The sequence below is a fragment of the Mobula birostris genome, chromosome 7 (genome assembly GCF_030028105.1).
Source record: "Mobula birostris isolate sMobBir1 chromosome 7, sMobBir1.hap1, whole genome shotgun sequence".
NCBI classification, from domain to species: Eukaryota; Metazoa; Chordata; class Chondrichthyes; order Myliobatiformes; family Myliobatidae; genus Mobula; species Mobula birostris.
Genome location: NC_092376.1, coordinates 143,558,176 through 143,573,600, shown reverse-complemented (window position 1 = coordinate 143,573,600; position 15,425 = coordinate 143,558,176). Strand labels below are relative to the sequence as shown.

Below are 15,425 nucleotides of genomic sequence, written 5' to 3'. Positions count from 1 at the left end.
TGGTGTTGACAAAATGGAGCTTGCGATGATTTGTCTGCAGATTTTAGATCTGGCTTATTTATACTGTTTTTATAGAAAAAATTATTCAGTGCACACATGTTGTCACCGGGCAAAAAATTGCATAGCGTATAAGAATTTTGCCCACAATGGTCATTACAAATTAGAGGGAACGTTGCTGATGACAGGTCAGTTTTGGAATGGGACAGAGAGACATGCAACCAAGATCACAGGATGGTCAAATCAGTTGCCTGGTTTCCACTTGGTCATGATGTATGAAGCTATAATCGGGAGCACTGAAAGAAGTAAATAAGATTGGAAGAGTTGTACGTGAATCTTTACCTCACCTGTAAGCTATTCCAGTCCCTGGAAGGCGGTGAGGAAGGAGGTACAAGAACAAGTTTTACACATCCTGCAATTGCAGGAGAAAGTGGTTCCCGCAGAACATGGAGAGAGGTGGGGAGGAGAAAATGTGGCTAGAAGTGGGATCTCGGTGCAGCTGACTGCTCAAGTACACTTCTCACCCTGCTGTTATAAGACTATTGAATGGTTCCTTAGTACAATAAGAAACGGCTCCTGACCTCTCAGTCTGCGTCATTATGACCTTGCAGCTTATTAGCTACATGCACTTCACTTTCTCTGTAATTGTTAACTTTGTCTGCAATGTTTTATCTTATACTACATTAAGGTACTGTGTAACAAATTGATTCCGTGCACAAGTTGTTCCACTGTACCTCAGCACGTGACATTAATTGGTGTCTGATGCCACCTATCATCCACTTGCCTTTCTCAACTTTGTACCTCCCTATCACCCCTCCTTGATCCACCAATTATCTATTAGTTCCCATCTCTCCTCCTTATACAGGCCATCTTCCATCTCCACCCTCAGTCTTATTGCAGAGTTTTGACCTGAAGCATCAACATTCTTCCTCTGCTATGGACCCCAACCCATTGATGCTGCTCAACTGAACGAGTTTCTCCAATATATTTTAAGTCTATTGTTATCTTGCCTTATATCATGATCTGTGTGTTCTTTGGCACCCAGGAGACTTTAGAACCAAGAGTACCATCTTTTTTTCCCCTCCTAGAAATAAACACCAATACTAAATACATTCAGACTATTTCCTTCCTAAATACCTCTCTGCTTTGACACAAATTTACTTTCAAATAGCTGGTTCCAATTCACATCCCAATTTGGTAAGTTCAGCTGAGGACTGTTGCACATCATCTAGCTCTACCTTTTTTCACCACCATCAATATGCTCTCTCTGACTTCAGATTGCCCACTGTCACTTCCCAAAATTAAAGTCTTGCTGTCCCTGCACCATCTTCTGAAACAGCCTTAAAGTAATAATAATATTTTTAATAATCACTTGTTATTTTATTCTTTTTTATTTTTACACTGCAGACTAAGAGTGACTCAAGGTTCAGTATCATTGCCTAAACACATCATCATCTCTTACCTAGTTGTGTTGCTAGACATCATTCAACTGCTTATGCAGCACTAGACTGGAATGCCAAAGTACCTATATTTACCTTTTATCCTTCACCCTGTCTACTATACTTAAACTTTGTTCCCACTTCCATACAGCTCTTTACCTAGGAACATAACTGTGTTAGGTTCCTGTCATAAAGATTGCATCCTAACAATGAAGTAACATTTCCTATCATCATATTTCTGTTTTTCCACTTTTTCCAATGTCATAGGGACCTATGGTAGCCACCCGCAGTATGACAACCCATTTCTGTTCCTCAGTTCAACCGATACGGCCTCATTTGCCAATCCTCCCAGCATTTCATCTCTCTCTGCATCCACTAATGTTTCTTTTAATACAGCACTTTAAAACTTTCCTGCCTCATCTGAAAACACTGAAGGTAAGAATACTTAGTTGTGACTTATGACTTTTTAAATCAAATAATGATACTGTCTTGCCCTCAGTATTATTATTCAATGCTTCTGTGCTCTTAGCTCATCTGCTTTTTTCACTAGTCAGCTTTTACTGACATACCATTGTAAATTTCCTGATGTGTGATTTCAAGTTGTGGTTTCTTCCATCTTCTAAGCTCAAGAGTTTCCTGTCTTCCATCTGAAACATTGCCCATCTCCATTATGATTAGAGACAGGCCTCCAAGAGAAGTAGCAAACTCTATGCTAGGAAAATGGTAAAACTTCTTGAACTAGTACAAGTCCCACCGCACAAAAATAACCCTCCAATTCTAACCCATGTTTGTTTCTAACTTTTGTGCCAAAAATAGAATCGCAGCTGACTCAATTATGGAAGGACCAGTCTATTTGTGCATTTCTTTTTAGATAAAGAGAACTTAATAAATAACCTACCACCCCATGAACCTCCACATCTAACACATCATCTTCCACAACTTCTGCCATCTTGAAAGGGATTCTACCACCAAACATATCTTTACTCCCCACCCCCAATGTCTGCCACAGTGATCCCTTCTCCATTCGTCTCTCCCCACTAATCTCTCCCACCCGCCACTTACCCCTGCAAGCAACCAAAGTGCTATATCTGCCCATTCACCTCCTTCTTCACTTCCATTCACGACCCCAAACAGTCAAGTGAGGCAACACTTCACCTGCGAATCCTCTGGGGTCTGTCTGGTGCTCCTGATGCTCCTACATTGGTGATACCCATTGTTAGTTGGGGGACTGCTTCATCAAGCCCCGCTGCTCCATCTTCCAAAACAGAACTTCCCAGAGGCAAAACGTTTTCATTCCAATTCCCTTTCTGACATGTCGGTCCATGGCCCCCCCCCCCCCCTTCTGTACCAAGACAAGACCACCCTAAGAGTGGAAGAGCTCCACCTTCTATTCCGTCTGGATAGCCTCCAGACTGATGGCATGAATATCAATTTCTTCTGGTAAAAACAATTCCCTCACCCTCCCCTTTTGGAAGAGTCATAGAAATATACAACACAGAAACAGGCCCATCAGCCCACTTAGACTGTACCCAGACCATAGCCCTCCATACCCCAACCATCCATGTACCTACTAATACTTTTCTTAAATGTTGAAATTGGGTAGGTAAGTGACCAAAACAGTACACAACATCCAAATTAGACCTCATCAATGTATTATACAACATCTTCTTCTATTTCTCACTCTAGACTCTTACCTCTTCTCACCTGCCTATCACCTCCACTCTCTTCTCCCATAAGATTCTTTCCTCTTCATCTCTTTAATCATTCCTACCCACCTAGCTTCACCAACCACCTTCCAGCTATCCCGTTCTTCCTTGCCCTCCTCCTATCTTTTTGTTCTGGCATCTTCCCCCTTCCCTTCCAATCCTGAAGGGTCTTGGCCCAAAATGTCGACTGTTTATTAATTTCCACAGATGCTCCCTGATTTGCTAAGTTCCTCCAGCATTTTGTGGATTTCCAGCATCTGCAGACTTTCTCGTGTTTGTTCTTAATAAATATCCTATGCATGCTGTTGTGTCTCAGTAATATCTTTCCATAGTTCCTTTTGAAAGGTTGATACAGGCACAAAAATCATCAGATGTTTGGACTAATGCCCAGAATAGGATCCCGTGGGAGCCTATTCTGGGACATTTATTAAGATACTAATTAATAACCCAAGCTAGTAATCACAAAACAGTGGCTAAATTTACAGTTAAAGTAGAAACAGAAATCTACAGCACATTACAGGTCCTTCAGTCCAGAATGTTGTGTTAACCATGTAACCTACTAAAGAAGCTGCCTAGAATTTCCCTACTGCATAGCCCTCTAGTTTTCTAAGCTCCATGTACCTAGCTAAGAGTCTCTCAAAAAACCCTATTGTATCCGCCTCTACCACCCACCAGCAGTGCATTCCACGCACCCACCGCTCTCTTGTGTGATAAACTTTTCTCTGACATCCCCCTTGCACCTACTTCCAAGCACCTTAAAACTATGGCCCTTCGTGTTAGCCATTTCAGCCCTCGGAAAAAGTCTCTGGCTATCCACACAATCAATGCCTCTCAACATCTTATACACCTCTATCAGGTTACCTCTCATCCTCTTGTCACTCCAAGGAGAAAAGGCCAAGTTCACTCAACTTATTCTCATAAGGCATGCTCTCCAATCCGGGCAACATCCTTGTAAATCTCCTCTGCACTCTCCCTATAGTATCCACATCTGTCCTGTAGTGAGGTGACCAGAACTGAACACAGTATTCCGAGTGGGGTCTAAGTAAGGTCTTATATAGCTGTAACATTATGTCATGGCTCTTGAACTCAATCCCACAGTTGATGAAGGCCAACACGCCATATACCTTCTTTACAACATTGTCAACCTGCGCAGCAGCTTTGGGTGTCCTATAGACACGGACCCCAAGATCTCACTGACCTCCACACTGCCAAGAGTCTTACCATTAGTATTACGTCTGCCTTCAAATCTGACCTACCAAAGTGAACCACTTCACACTTATCTGGGTTGAACTCCATCTGCCACTTCTCAGCCCAGTTCTGCATCCTATCAATGTCGCACTGTAACCTCCGACAACCCTCCAGAAAGGAGTCCAATGATCCAAAAAATCTGAAGCCCTTCCTCCTGCACCAACTCCTTAGCCACATGTTAAACTGCATAATCTTCACATTTCTGGCCAAACTAGTATTTGGCACAAGTAGCAATATTGAGATCATAACCCTGGAGGTCTTGTCCTTCAACTTTAACTCCTGAACTCACTTTGCAGGATGTCGTCACCCACCCTTCCTACCTATGCCATTGCTGCCAACATTGACCACAACCTCTGGCTGTTCAGCACTTAATAATGCTTAGGCAGAAAAACTAATGAAGATAGCAGAAAATTATATAGGATTACCTACATAAACATTTAAGATACAGCATCTAATGTAAAGAAATGCAAAGATGTTGCACAAGGACAGGAAAACTTGGAAAAGATTCATATTCAAATGGAAGGGACTTAATATGCAAAGGACCAATCCAGAAGTTACAATTCAAAACTGTCCAAGTTGTACTTTATCCATGCAGCCACTTTCACTTTGCTCCATCTTCCCTCACCATCCGAACCCATTTTACTCTTTCCACATTTTTTTGATCACTAATGTTCCTCTCAATCTCACTGTCTCTCTCTGGAAACAATCATCTTTACTTCATACTATTGAGGCCATAAAGCAGGTCAGAGCAGGGCTGTGAGCTGTAGATACTGTGTCCCTATCCTAAGAATGGCTTGATGGCCTTTCAACAGATTAATACTGGATAAGCAAAGACATTTTGAAGCTGTGCAAATATCTTAGCGAGTTACTGTCTTGATATAGTGAGTGAGAGAACAAGATCTTGCAGGGCAGGAGCCATTTAAAAACTTAAGTCTTGTCGGGAGTAAGTCACTGTCCTGAAGTAGCGAGTAAGAGACTGACATCATGCAGGGCAGGAGCCATTTGAACACTGCAGGTCTTGTTGAAAGTGAGTTTTATTTAAGACAATAAAGAGAAGGGAGATGTAAGTGGAGTGGTCATTGACAGAGTAGCCATTGTTGGAGTGGGCCAGTGTTAAGAGTGACCTTGGGCTCAAAAGGCTTGAGCGAGAACAGACACAAGCTTCAAATATGTTTCTAGTATATTCCCCCACCCATCCCACTAGTATATTGCTAGTGTGCTGAGAATGGGTCCAGAGTCAGTGCTATGTTCCTTGTGTGAGATGTGGGAACTTTGGGAGACCTCCAATCTCCCTGATGAGTGTATCTGCACAAAGAACACTGAGCTGCAGTTCCTCAAGAGACTGGAACTGCAGCTCAATGATCTTTGATTCATAAGGGAAAATGAAGAGGTGATAGATAGGAACTACAGGGAGGTAGTCACCCCTAAGTTGCAGGAGGCAGGTACCTGTGTGGCTGTCAGGAGAGGCAAAGGGAACAGGCAGCTAGTGTAGAGTACCTCTGTAGCCAATCCCCTCAATAAGTAAACCCCTTTGGATACCGTTACCAGGGACAACCTACCAAGAAACCACAACGAGCAGGTCTTTGTCACTAAAGCTTGATCTGTGGCTCAGGAGGGAAGGGAACAGGGGGTGGAGAAGAAGCAAGCTGCAGTGAAAGTGGATTTGTTAGTTAGGAGAAGAGAAAGGAGGTTATGAGGATGAGAACAAGATTCCCAGATGGTTTGTTGCCTCCCAGGTGCCAAGGCCAGGGACATCTTGGATCAAGTCCTCAGCATTCTTAAGTGCTGAAAAGTCAGAGGAGGTTGGCACAAATGGCATAGGTAGGAAGAATGGATGACGAGGTCCTGCAAAGTGAGTCCAGAGTTATGTGCTAAGTTGAAGGACAGGACCTCCAGGGTTGTGATCTCAGGACTGCTACCCATGCCCATGCTAGTGAGGCCAGAAATAGGAAGATCATAGAGTTTAACAAATGACTAAGGAGTTGGTGCAAGAGGGAGGGCTTCAGATTTTTTGGATCGTTGGGCTCTTCCAGGGAAGGTGTGACCTGCACAAAAGGAATGGTTTGTACCTGAATTGGAGGGGAACAAATACTCCAGTGCAAAGGTTTGCTAATGCTGCAAGGAGGGGTGGTGGGTGGTGGGTGGTGGGCTTGGAACTGGAGTTGCTGGGGGATGGGAACCAAGGTGCCAGAACAGATAGTGGAGTGATTATGGAGAAAGATGTTGTTAAGCCTACATACAACTTCAAGATCAAAAGGTTGAGCATAGTGGGACTTATGTTCTGAGCTGCATATATTTCCATTCAAGGAGTATTGCAGGAAAGGTGGGTGAGCTTACAGCATGGATCAGCATGTAGGATTATGATATTTTAGCCACAATGAGACTTGATTGCAGAAGGGGAAGGACTGGCAGCTAAATGTTCCATAGTACTGTTTTAGATGTGAGAGCAGTGTGGGCAGCATTACTAGTCAGCATTCAGTCCTAGGGGAACACTTCGCATCTCATTATCATAATACTTGCATCTAGAGATCATAATGCTATTAGCTTCAAGACAATTATGAAAAGGGGTAGGCCTGGACCCCTGGTTGAGATCCTAAATTGGAGAAAGGCCAATTTTGATGGTATCAGAAAGGAGCTGGCAAGTGTGGACTGGGGTGGGTTGTTCTCTGAGAAAGGTATACATGGTAAGTGGGAGGCCTTCAAAAGTGAAATGCTGAGAATACAGAGCTTGTATGTTCCTGTCAGAATAAAAGGCAAGGATAACAGGTTTTGGGTATCTTGGTTTGAGGGATATTGAGGCCTTGGTTAAGTAAAAGGAGAAGCGGCATAGCAGGTATAGGCATGCAGGAACAAATGAGGTACTCAAAGAGTAAAAGAAACGTAAGAGAACACTTAAGAAAGAAATCAGGAGTGTTAAAAGACATTAGGTTGATCTAGCAGACAAGGTAAATGAGAAATCCAAGGACTTCTACAGATATACCAAGAGCAAAATGATAGCAAGGGATAAAACTGGTCATCTGAAAGATCAGAGAGTTCATCCATGCATGGAGCCAAAAGAGATGGGGAGCTCTTAAATGTATTTTTTGCATTTATATTTACTGAGGAGACAGGCAATCTTTAGATGTGAGGAAATGCAGTACCGTGATCATGGACCTTGTCGAGATTACGTTTGCTATCTTGAGGCAAATTAGGGTAGATATATCCCCAGAGCCTGACAATGTGATCTCTCAGACCCTGTAGGAGACTAGTGCAGAAATTACAGGGGCCCTAGCAGAAATATTTAAAACATCCTTAGCCATATGGGTGAGATGCAAGAAGACTGAAGGATAGCTAATGTTGTTCCATTGTTTAAGGCTCTAGGAATTATCTGCTGGTGAGCCTGACACAAGTAGTGGGGAAGTTAATGGAAAGTATTCCAAGGGACCAGATATGTAAGTATTTGGATACACAAAGACTGATCAGGGTTAGTCAACATGACTTTGTGCATGGTAAGTCATGTCTAAGCAACTTTAGTGTTTTTTGAAGAAGTTATCAGGAAAGGTGATGAAGGCAAGGCAGTGGATGTTGTCTATGTGGCCTTTACTGAGGCCTTTGACAAGGTTCCACATGGTAGGCTAGTCAAAAAGGTTCAGTCGCTTGACATTGGAGATGAGATAGCAAATTGGATTAGACATTGGCGTCGCGGAAGAAGCCTGAGAGCAGCAGTGAATGTTTGCCTCTCTCACTGGAGGCCTATGACTAGTGGTGTGCTGCAGGAGTCGGTGCTGAGTCCGTTGTTGTTTGTCATCTGCATCAACCACCTGATTTATAATGTGGTAAATTGGATCAGTAAATTTGCAGATGACGCCAAGGTTGGGGGTAATTGGATGGCGAGGGAGACAATCAAAGCTTGTAGCAGTTTCCAGACCAGCAGGAAAAATGGACTGAAAAAATGGAAGATGGAATTTAATGCAGACAAGTGTGAGGTATTCCACTTCAGGAGGACCGATTAGGGTAGGTCTTACACAGTGAGTGGTAGGGCACCGAGGAGTGCGGTAGGACGGAGGCATCAATTCCTTGAAAATAGCATCACAGATAGATAGGGTCATAAAGAAAGCTTTGGGCACATTGACCTTCATAAATCAATGTATTGAGTACAGCAGTTGGGATGTTATATTGAAGTTGTACAAGACAATGGTGAGGCCTAATTTGGAGTATTGTGTGCAGGTTTGGTCATCTACCTATAGAAAAGGTGTAAAGAAGATTGAAAGAATGTGGAGAAAATTTACAAGAATGTTGCCGGAACTTGAGGACCTCAGTTATAGGGAAAGGTTGAAAGGTGGTAAAGCCCTTCCCACCATTGAGCACATCTACATGAAACGCTGACACAGAAAGCAGCATCCATCATCAGGGAACCTCACCACCCATGTTATGCTCTCTTCTCCTGGCTGCCATCAGGAAGAAGGTACAGTAGCCTCAGGACTCATACCACTAAGTTCAGTAACAATTATGACCCCTCAACCATCAGGCTGTCTTTTGAAGTAAAGAGGCCAATTTCACTCTACTACACCTGCCCCATCATTGAAATGCTCAAACAACCTATGGGCTCACTTTCAAGGACTCTTCATCTCATGTTCTCCACATTTATTATTTATTTAGTTATTTATTATTTCTATTTTTTCTTTTTGTTTTTCCATAATTTGTTATCCTTTGCACACTGGTTGAATGCCCAAGTTTGTGTGGTCTTTCATTGATTCTGGTATGGTCATTATTCTATAGATTTATTGCCCACAAGGGAATCAATCTCAGAGTTGTATATGGTGACATAAGTGTACTTTGATAATAAATGTACTTTGAAATTTTAGATTGGCGCTTTATTCCCTCAAATGTAAAAGACGGAGGGGAGATTTGATAGAGGTATACAAAATTATGAGAGGTACAGACAGGGTAAATGAAAGCAGGCTTTTTCCACCAAGGCTGGGTGAGCCTACAACTGGAGGTCATGGGTTAAGGGTGAAAAGTGAAATGTTTAAGAGGAACATGAGGGGGAACTTGTTCACTCAGATGGTGTGGAACGAGCTGCCACCACAAGTGATGGATGCAGGATCAATTTCAACATTTAAGAGAAATTTGGATAGGTACATGGATAAGAGGGGCATGGAGGGCTATGGTCTGAGAGCAGCTCAATGCGATTAGGCAGATTAATGGTTTAGCACAGACTAGAAGGGCCAAAGGGCCTGTTTCTGTCTGTAGTGTTCTGTCTAAATAAAACATCTTAAAATACATTGAGGGTTACAATGAGGTATATTAAAGTTTTTCAAACAAGTTCAGAAACCCTAATCAAATGAATGAGGTCATCCCAAGCCTGAAGAATAAGTCAAGACCAAGCCCAGAGGCAGAGGTCACATGCTCTGGCATGAGTCACAATATGCATATGCCAGGAACAAGCTGATCTACACACTCCTGTTAAGTCAGCGACTCTCCATGGTGGAAAAGTTGTATTCCTGGCTACAAATCCATGTGTTTTGGCCTCCCAGACTGAAAATGTTACATCTAACTCTAGAGGGAGTGGTTAAGTGCTGGGATGAACTCAGCAGTCAACATTGATCTGTAATAACAGCATACTAACCTTGCTACTTTAGAAATTCCTGTTGTGACTGCATTGGTAATACTGAAGGAAAGGAGAGATTATATTATGAGAACCAAGTGTGAAAATCAGCCACCTTCTCAGTGGCACTTTTGTTGGATGACAACCTAAAGAAGCAGAGGACAATTGCATAAAAGAATGGTGGGAGAGGAACATGGGTAAGGCAAATGAATGGACTACCTATGCAATGCAAATTGTATAGACTTATTTCAGGACACCATAAATAATGCGATATGACATTGATAGATGTAAAATGCATGGAACAAACGAACACATTTAGTCAGAAGTTTTTCCATCACTGGCAGGTTTCTTTTCATTTCATATTTGCATTGGCTGTAAATTAATTTATAATTGTCAGTAAGTTGAGATTACTCTGGGAGCACAAGGGTACCAGAACGAAAGCTACATGTTACTTTTGTCTCGTAATCATGTTCCACATATTTTAAATTAGCTGAAATTTAAAATATTTCAGGAAACTTTTCTCCACCCCTCCCTCAGGAAACATGAGATTTCAAATAAATTTAACAAATTTACCTCAACACAAAATGAATTTGAGATATCTGTAGGGAGAAACTCTTCAGTACCAAAGAAATCACTGTAATTTTCCAGTAGTTCAGACATTATATTGCTAGCTGCTTCTTGTTCTTTCATATCTTCCACATCTGTGTAAATACTGTGAAATAAATATTTAACAAAATTTACTAAATCTTGAATCCACTTTCAACATTGCCGGACACCTAAATTACCAAAAGTTCCAGATATTCCATCAGTTATTGCAATCTTGAACTTCAAGACATATTAGTTTCTGGCAAACATCTCTAATGTACTTTTTTCTTCATAAAAATTTATGTAGAAGTTACTGCATATATTTGAATTTGAAAAACAAAACAATATTCATTGCAAGATTGCTCCATTGCAAGTGAAGTATATACAAAATGAATGTATTCAAAATTCTGCTTTAAGAAAAAAAGTTAATAATTAAGTTTTAAGAAGCTGTATTCCAAAATAACAAGCCACAGCATTCCAAAAGCAGTAACTAGAAACTGGGTGATTAATCTTTATTTCTCCCACCCCCCCCCCCACCCACCAGAGGAATTTCTGTAGAGAGGTTTACTGTGGAGAAAAGATCACTTAAAGTATCAACCTCTGAAAATAAATTAGGAACATGAAAATTAAACCACAAAAATGACCTGCAAAGAATTAAGGCAGCAGAATTTTCTGTAAATATGGTTACAATAATAATACATTACTGATATAATTTAAAAAGCAGTATAGAGATAAGCACTTATATCATCTAGACAGAGAAACCTATGGGCCACGTGCTGGCAGGTGGGTGCCTGCTGGTTGGCCCGCACACGGTGAGCTGAATAGCAAGTTTCCATATTGTACAACCATATTCAGCTTATGCCAAATTTGTTCTCGCACAAAATAACTGAGCAAAAAATATAAATAGACAGCAAAAATCAGCGTAGAACAGGCTAATGTGCTAGAGCATGCCAAGATTCAGAAAGAGGCAGTGCTGAAGCTTCTGAAAAATATTAGGATACATACAGTGCCTATAAAAAGTATTCAACCCATTGGAAGTTTTCATGTCTTATTGTCTTATAACATTGAATCACAGTGGATTTAATTAGGCTTTTTATACACTGGTCAACAGAAAAAGACTCTTTCGTGTCAAAGTGAAAACAGATCTCTACAAAGTGATCTAAATAGATTAAAAATATAAAAGACAAAATAATTGACTGCATAAGTATACACCCCCTCCCTTTAATATGACACACCAAATCATCACCAGTGCAGCCAATTGGTTTTAGAAATCATATAATTACTTAAATGAATATCTGTTTTTGGAGATCAGTGTGCAGTTAAGGTGTTTCAATTGATTGTAGTAAATATACACCTGTATCTGGAAGATCCAACTGCTAGTGAGTCAGTATCCTGGCAAAAGCTACACCGTGAAGATAAAAGAACACTTCAATCAACTCCACAAAAAGGTTATTGAAAAGCACAAGTCAGGAGATGGATACAAGAAAATTTCCAAGTCACTGAATATCCCTTGGAGTACAGTTAAGTCACTCATCAAGAAATGGAAAGAATATGGCACAGCTGTAATTCTGCCTAAAGCAGGCCGTCCTCTAAAACTGAGTGACCGTGCAAGAAGGGGACTAGTGAGGGAGGACATCAAAAGACCTATGACAACTCTGGAGGAGTTACAAGTTTCAAAGACTGAGACGGGAGAGACTACGCATACAACCGTTGCCCGGGTACTTCACCAGTCACAGCTTTATGAGAGATTTACAAAGAGAAAGCTACTGTTCAAAACAAAACTCACATGAAATCTTTGCTAGAGTTTGCCAGAAGGCATGTGGGCGACTCTGAAGTCAGCTGGAAGGTGGTTCTATGGTCTGATGAAACCAAAATTGAACTTTTTGGCCATCAGACTAAATGCTATGTTCGGTGTAAGCCAAACACCACACATCATCAAAAACACACCATCCCGACCATGAAGCATGGTGATGGCTGCATCATACTGTGGGGATGCTTCACTGCAGCAGGCCCAGGAAGGTGTGTGAAGGTAGAGGGTAAAATGAATGCAGCAAAATACAGGGAAATCCTGGAGGAAAACCTGATGCAGTCTGCAAGAGAACTGCAACTTGGGAGAAAATTTGTTTCCCAGCAAGACAATGATCCCAAGCATAAAGCCAAAGCTACACAGGCAAGGCTTAAAAACAACAAAATTAATGCCCTGAAGCGGCCAAATCAAAGTCCAGACCTCAATCCAATTGAGAATTTGTGGCTGGACTTGAAGAGGGCTGTTCATTCACGATCCCCATGCAATCTGACAGAGCTTGCACAGTTTTGTAAAGCAGGGGTCCCCAACCTTATTTGCAACGCAGATGAGTTTATTATTGACAATATTCTTGTGGACCAGCCAACCCCGGGGTGGGGGTGGGGGGGGGGGTAGAGTTGCCAACGGACAAGAATAGCAGTCAAATACATTGTGTTTACCCTAAGAAAGACTACAATGAACATGAAGCCTTGCGCGGGCACCAGTGCGCATGTGTGTATGCGCCGATTTTTTTTCTACAGATCGTTTTTGGCGATTCTGTTCAGGTGGGGGGGGGTGTTAATCATGAACGGAATATAGGTGATAAGTGGCTAATACACTCAAATTTGTTTCTAAAAGGGTTTATCTAACGAATTTAATATTAAACACACAGTGCGTATTTTCCTCGCATGAATATCAATTATTAGGGGAGGACAGGGGAATTTGAAGTAAGTGTTGAATGAACTTCCAGTAGAAGTGGTAGGGGCAGGTTCCGTATTATCAGTCAAAGAAAAACTGAACAGGAAAGGAATGGAGGGTTATGGGCTGAGTGCATGTCAGTGGGACTAGGTGAGAGTAGTGTTCGGCACGGACCAGAAGAGCAGAGATGGCCTGTTTCCGTGCTGTAATAGTTATATGGTTATACAAGTCACTTATAAGTCAATAGCATAACATTTTAAGTAACGTTTGGATATTAAACACACAGCACATATTTTCCTCGTATGAACATATAAAATCATTACAACACGCCAATATCGCTGTATCAGTGGGAGCCCTGGGCTGAATACTTTTTCCCTGCAACAATACGGTGCCATCGAGGGGTGATGGGAGACAGCGATATTCAAAGGGGGTTCCTTATGTCCAGTCTATTCCGTAATTTAGTTTTTGTTGCATTCATTGCAGAGATATGTTGGAAATGGAAACAACGCTTTCAGTGCTTTCGTGGCTATCTCAGGATACTTAGCCTTGACTTTGATCCAGAATGCCAGCAGAGATGTTATCTCAAACATACTTTTCTGCCCGCCGTCATTTGCAAGCTCGAGGAGTTAATCTCCTTCCCCCGCAGACAAGGACAACGTGCGGGTAATGACCTCGCGTGCGTTCAAGCTCAACAGTGGGTATGACAGGGAATGAGGAAAGGTGCAGCTGGCTCATATCGCCAAATCATATCGTTTCCTCACGTCTCGGTAGCACATGCTTTGAGGCCCGGTGGTTGGTGACCACTGTTGTAAAGAATGGGAAAAAAATTGCAGTGTCCAAATGTGCAAAGCTGAAAAAGACCCACACACAGACTCAAGGCTGTAATTGCTACCAAAAGTGCACCTACTAAATACTGACTTAAAGGGGGTGAGTAATTATGCAATCAATTATTTTGTGTTTAATAATTGTAATTAATTTAGTTCATTTTGTAGAGATCTGTTTTCACTTTGACAGGAAAGAGTCTTTTTCTGTTGATCAGTGCCAAAAATGCTATATTAAACCCACTGCGATTCACTGTAAAACAATAAAACATGGAAACTTCCAAGGGGGATGAATACTTTTTATAGACGCTGCGAGTGCCTGGGGCAGGAGGGGTCAACCCAAGATTATCCTACAAAGTTAAAGGAACAGATTGCTGGGGTGTTGACAATTAACTTACATCCTCCTTAGCTACAACAGTAGTGCCAGAGGATTGGAGGTTGATGAATGTTGTTCAAGAAAGTTAATAAGAACAACCTTGGGAATTATAGAACAGCGAGTTTTACTCAGTAATGGGCAAACTAATGGAGAGTATCCTTAGGGACAAAATATGCGAGCATTTAGAGAAGCGTAGTCTTAAGGACAGTCAGCAGGGTTTTTGAGAGGTAGGTTACACTTCATGAGTGTGATTAGGATAAGAGGACTTGAAAGTGGTGGATGTGGTAAATATAGATTTTAGAAAGGTATTAGACAAGGTTTGCCACACTAGGCTCTTCCAGAAAGTTATGAAATATCGGATCCATGGGAAAATGGCTGTGTGGATTTAGAATTGGCTTGCCCTAAGAGGGAAGAGGGTGATAGTAGATGCAACTTATGCTACCTGATGGTCTATGACCAGTAGTGAACTTCAGAGATCTGTTCTAGGACCTCTGCAATTTTTCTTAATGACTTGGATGAGGAAGTAGAAAGGTGGGATAGCCAGTTTGCAGATAACACAAAAGGTGGAGATGGTGTAGGTAGTGTAGAAGATTGTTGTAGGTTACATGATATAGATAGGATGCAGAAAAATGGCAGACGGAGTTCAATCTGGAAAAGTGTACAAAATTAATGGCTAGATTCTTCGTAGTGTGGAGTAAGAGAGGGAACTTGATGTCCACATCCACAGATCCCTCAAAGCTGCTGCACAAGTTGGTAGGGTGGTTAAGGTAGTGTTTGGTGTGCTGTAACTTGTTGCAGGGATTGAGTTGAACAGCCATGGGGTAATGTTGCAGCTCTATAAATTTCTGATCAGAACACACTTAGAATATTGTGCTGAATTGCCTCATTATAGTGTAATACCTTAGGAAAGGTTTCACTGCTAATGTAATGTTTTTTCTGCAGCAGCAGTGTTTCGGTTACGGCTA

General features: G+C 41.7%; 1 protein-coding gene across 1 annotated transcript in view; it reads right to left on the bottom strand.

Moving 5' to 3' along the window:
* LOC140200971 (protein FAM13B-like) overlaps positions 1 to 15,425 on the bottom strand; it is a gene marked incomplete at its 5' end in the record, with an annotated part of 150,514 nt that overhangs the window by 91,363 nt on the left and 43,726 nt on the right. The window contains one exon of the mRNA XM_072264611.1: positions 10,551 to 10,689. Coding sequence (XP_072120712.1) covers positions 10,551 to 10,689 — 139 coding nt within the window. The remainder of the gene's footprint in view (positions 1 to 10,550; positions 10,690 to 15,425) is intronic.